At 39.2% G+C, this 5,560-nt stretch overlaps 1 protein-coding gene across 1 annotated transcript in view; it reads right to left on the bottom strand.

The window, feature by feature from the left end:
* Positions 1-146: 146 nt before the first annotated feature.
* The window catches only part of fam162a (family with sequence similarity 162 member A), a 92,242-nt gene continuing 86,828 nt past the window's right edge, over positions 147-5,560 (bottom strand). Inside the window, exon 5 of the mRNA XM_049758484.2 lies at positions 147-329. Within this exon, the coding sequence (XP_049614441.1) occupies positions 213-329 (117 nt within the window). The 3' untranslated portion in view covers positions 147-212. The remainder of the gene's footprint in view (positions 330-5,560) is intronic.

Genomic DNA, 5,560 nt, shown 5'->3' with positions numbered 1-5,560 from the left:
GAATTCGAACGATTCACTTCTCCAACAGCCTTCTGGAACGGATTGTGTTTGAAAACCGAGGCTCCACTGTATTTATGAAAAGAGCTTTGGCACACATTTTCAATTCAACTCCTCTCATTCAGTTTAAATATGCTTGAAGAAGGACATGACTATTTGAGTCTAGTTTATTTTTGGTGGTTAGATGATTCTCATGCAAACACGTTCACCCTGCATCACTGAGCCTTATCCGGCAAGGCAATGGTGCTTTCCTGTTCTCTCTGTAGTTCCTCCTTCCATTTGGCCTTCCTCTCCATGTTCTGACCTGTCAAGGACTCATTTCTGCCAGCAGCCTGAAACAGAAGAATGGAAGACTTCACGGTACAATACAGTGGAAGCGCCAACATCCAAACCCCTCATCATTCATCAATCAACAATGAAATCATCCAAGAATGCAAAAAAAAAAAACTAGTGCAAGAAGCACTATATTTTCTAAATTTCAGTGACGGTCTGTCAATAATGCGATCAGCGCGGTGCAATTGCGCGGTGGGCGGCGCGCAACGGTTGCGCGTTCAGCGGTGCGCTGCAGTTGCGCGATCGGACAAAATTAAGCTCCCTGCGCACTGATGTCCACTTAAATTTTGGAAAGTACAGCAGGACTTTAAAAATATTTTCTACATTTCAGTGACGGTCTGTCACAATAATGCGACCAGCGCAGTGCAGTTGCGCGGTCGGTGACGCGCTACGGTTGCGCGTTCGGAGGTGCGCTGCAATTGAGCGATCGAACGAAATTAAGCTCCCTGCACACTGATGTCCACTTAAATTTAGGAAAGTACAGCAGGGCTTAAAAAATATTTTCTAAATTTAAATGTATGGCAGCAATCGCAGACGATCCAAATGAATTCACAAAAAACTGACCAACATCGAGAGTCCTAGCAACACAAAGAGATGAAACCTTAAAAAAAAATAGACAAGCTGACAAGCTTGTGGCAGCGTGCCACTCTGCAGCAAGTGCCTGAAGCTAACAAACTTATCTCTTTAGTCATTGTAAAAACAAAAAAGGCAACTGCAAAACAGCAGTCACAGAAGAACAAAAATGGTACAATAGTGTTCAGAATAGTATTGCTATGTGACTAAAAGATTAATATACGTAAGTTTTGAGTACATTTTTCATTGTTAAAAACAAGGTACCAATAGATTCAGTAGATTCACACAAATCCAACAAGACAAAGATGATATGGACACTCTTAACTCTTTCAATGTCAAGCGTTCTCAATATGACAACACCAAGAATTGCAGCCGATTTTATGCATTTTCACTCATCTTTCAACGCAGACAGAATATTGTATGTGATAGATAGATAGATAGATAGATAGATAGATAGATAGATAGATAGATAGATAGATAGATAGATAGATAGATAGATAGATAGATACTTTATTGATCCCCGGGGGGAAATTCAGTTGCCAGCAGTATGAATTAAATTAAATACATAGAGAATAATCATCAGACACGACAAAAACGACAAACAAAACAAGTGGAGAACAGATCTGCACTTGATGCAATAGATACCTACGATTGAACAAATAAACAGCAGACAAAAGTGTCAATATGTAAATAAACAAAATTAAATAATCAATAAACAGCAGACGGAAGTGTCAATATATAAATAAACAAGATTATATAAATAAACAAAAATCAGCAGATGAAAATGTCAATATATAAATAAACAAGATCGTGACCGTTAACGCACCCCGAACCTCCGCGACGAGCTAAAAAGTCTCACGAGATGGAGGAGAAATGAATCCCTCAGCCTTTCCGTGAAGCAAGATGGTGACAAATATTATTCTACCATATTCTGTTCTTTAGTACTCACAATTTGAAAATAGCTTGGTTTCACTCAAATTAACAATCTCAGAGAATATGTAACTAAGGAGAAAACGAGGTTTTAGAGCAAACATGTATTTTCTGCACAACAGTAAATTTGAAATCAACATTTCTTTGGTTAAGTGACATCTGAAACGTCTCAACAGCCCTTCCCTTCAATAAAACTGGAACAGAAATAATGAAAATGTGTTTATGGTGGCAAAAATAATTTACATATTTAATAAAGTGCGCAAACAGCAACATTTTCAACTTTTCATACTATTTAAAAGGTATACAGGATTGTCTCAGAAAATTAGAATATTGTGATAAAGCTCTATTTTCTGCAATGCAATTAAAAGAACAAAAATGTCATACAATCTGGATTCATCACAAATTAACTGAAATATTGCAAGCCTTTTATTATTTTATTATTGCTGATTATGGCATACAGCTTAAGAAAACTCAAATATCCTATCTCAAAATATTAGAATATTTCGTCAGACCCAGTAAAAAAAAAAATCATAACAGCAAAACAAAATCAAACATTTGAAAATGCACTCAGTACTTGGTTGGGAATCTTTTTGCACGGATTACTGCATCAATGCAGCGTGGCATGGAGGCAATCAGCCTGTGGCATTGCTGAGGTGTTATGGATGCCCAGGATGCTTCAATAGCGGCCTTTAGCTGATTTGCATTGTTGGGTCTGGTGTCTTTCAGCTTCTTCTTCTTCACAATACCCCACAAATTATCTATGGGGTTCACGTCAGGGGAATTGTCAGGCCAATCGAGGACAGTAATACCATGGTCAGTACACCATTTACTAGTGTCAAAACACTTGAAAAGCTTCGTATGCCAAAGAGGAGTGTTTGAAGAGCAATGAGCCCAAACACACAAAGATTAAAAAAACAAAGCTGATACATGTGATCTGTTTGAAAAGTCTATATTTGATTTCCTTGCTAACTTTAAATGAGCAAAATCTTGGTTCTAACTAACAATATTAATGTTTGCAAAATAATGCATGCCCAATATCCAGACCTAAATCCATTCGAGAACTTGTGGGGACACTGAATTATATTTGATCATATTGGTAAAGTTGTTGGCACCGAGAGCATTCATGAAGCTATTAGTAATATACAACTGAAGACAGGACTAAAAACCACCACCCCCTTGATCAATGAGCAAGAGCTTCTACCAAGTGAGCTAAAACACTCAAGTTCTTCAAAAATCAGAGTTGGAAAAAAAATCGGACTAATTCAATATTCAAGAAAAATTGGTAGTCGTCACTCTTTTACACCAAAGCCACGTCAATCGATCACACTCATGGCCACTGATCGGAACATCCCTAGTTACGGTTTCACAATAGGGTTTCAAACTAGAGTTAGTGTTTTAAAATAGGATTTCTTATTATGGTTTAAAACTAGGGATACGATTTCAAAGTTGGGTTTTGAATTAGGGTTAGAGTTTAAAAGTAGGGTTTCAAATTAGGTTTGATAGGGTTTTCCAGGTTATTTTTATCGTAGGATTATGTTGGAATGTAGACTATAATGATTAACCAATCTTGTCTTGCTCTCACAACGCAGTAAAATAAAGTGGTTGCATTCTCTGCTTGATTGACCAGCTGCAGAGGAAGCAATCAAAGTTGTTCTGTTTCCCACAACATCGTAAAACACCCCCTGCTCTGATTTGACCAGAGGCCGGGGGTTCACCAAACCTGTCCACTCTCACCCCCACTCTGTTTCTCCTAATAAATATCCTCTTGCAGGAAGGAGGGTTCAGACTTCATTCCTTGAACGAGTGAACTCTCCACCTGCAGGTGTCTAAAAGGACTTGCTTGTCTCCCGTGTGGTTCTTGCAAAATAAGTTGGAGTGAGCAAATCTCTAACATTTTGGTGCCGAAACCCGGGATCTCTCATACCCACCATCTGGCTAACGGAGGACGACACGCTGTACACCGTCGACGGGCCAGCGTCCATTAGCCGGACCTGGTAAAGAAAGACCTGGGAAAGAAATTCTTCGCTGGGCCAGCATCTTAGGTCTGCTTTCGTCTGACAGAGGTGGATTGACGGGACCCGGCAGTGCAACAAACCAGGGGACAAGTAAGTTAAAGGCCTGAAGTTGTGTGATTGTGTTGTTAAACGCGTAACACGTAGAGGTGCACGAGAGCCAGCTTGGGTTCAAGTCCCAGTGGAAGAAACAGGCTAAGAAAGGCAGAGCTTCTTTTTCGTTCATCGAAGAAGTGTGTAGACTCTTCTTTGTCTGTTTTTCCGAGCTGAGAGATCTGGCTTGGGTTAGAGTCCCAGTGGAAGGAACGTGCTAAGAAACACGGAGCTTCTTTTTTGTTAATCAAAGAAGGGCGTAGATTTTTCTTTGTATGTTTTTCCAAGCCAAAGAACAGCTTGGGTTCAAGTCCCAGTGGAAGAAACGGGCTAAGAAAAACAGAGCTTCTTTTTCTTAATTGAAGAAGGACGTAGATTTTTTCTTTTGTCCGTTTTTCCAAAGCTGTTTGGGAGGGTTTTACACCCATCCCTGGATAGGCCTGAAAAAAAGCGCTGGAGTTTGTGTGATTGAGTGTGTGACTGGTAGGATAAATTGACTAAATAGCAGCTCTAGCATTGATCCACGGCAATAATACAGGCTAGTAATTTGTTAAAAGGTCAATTTAAACCTGCATTGAGGATCCTCAGAGACAAAAAAGAAATAAATAAGTAATAATAATAATAATATTTTTGAGAAAAAGAAATTGTAAAACCTAAAACTACTAGAATTAATATGGGAAATAAAAACGGTAAATCTCTACCTCTTGACGGAGATGAGAAGTACATGGCGAGTAGATTTCTTAATTGTATGCAATATATGCCGAAGTGGAAGAAAAAGTATGGAGTAGAAGGGAAGTTGAGAGTTGAAGTGTGGAAGATAGTAGTTGATGTTTTAGAAGAGAGTGTGGATAGAAAGAAAAATGGACTGAAAAAGAAAAGAGAGAGAATTGGATTGTGCTAAAATGTGGTTGAAAGCTTCACAAGAAAGAAGAGAACAAATCCAAAAGACAAAAGATAGAAAGTTGAAAAGTGATGAGGCCGTCATTCAATTGAGATTTAAAAAATAATTCTGGGTACATAGTGGCATCCCATTCAATGATGCAGATGAGAGTGCTTATCAGCAACATCTTAAAATTGCGCTCCTCACTGGTTTTCCCCCTGACTTAGGCAGTTGGGTGAGGAAACACTTGGTGGAAGCGGACACTGCTTGGTTTACAAAAAACATGCAGTGGCCCAGAGACGCTGACAAAGGGATTGAGAAAGGCAAAAGTTCTGATGTATTTCATCTAGATGATGATAATGATCTAAATGAAGACACAACGATCTTCTTCCAAAGTTCCCAAAGGGGCAGAGGAAGAGTTAGATACCAACAAGGTCGCAAGCCACCATTCAAATCAAAACCCCTATCAGATTCAGACAACTGTTGGAACTGTGGGAGACGAGGACACTATGCAAGAGTGTGTCGTTCTGCAAAACAAAACCAATCAAGGGGTGGAGGAAGAGGCAGAAGAAAAGCCAAATTCTTAGCATGACAAGCTTCCTCCTCTTTGACTGTTCATACAAAGAAAGAATTAACAGATGTCCATATAAAGTTAAAGTCCCAATGATCATCATCACACACACATCTGGGTGTGGTGAAATTTGTCCTCTGCATTTAACCCATCCCCATGTGATTTTGATCC

This window comes from Syngnathus scovelli, chromosome 21 (assembly GCF_024217435.2).
Source record: "Syngnathus scovelli strain Florida chromosome 21, RoL_Ssco_1.2, whole genome shotgun sequence".
NCBI classification, from domain to species: Eukaryota; Metazoa; Chordata; class Actinopteri; order Syngnathiformes; family Syngnathidae; genus Syngnathus; species Syngnathus scovelli.
This window is presented reverse-complemented; position numbering and strand designations above follow the sequence as displayed.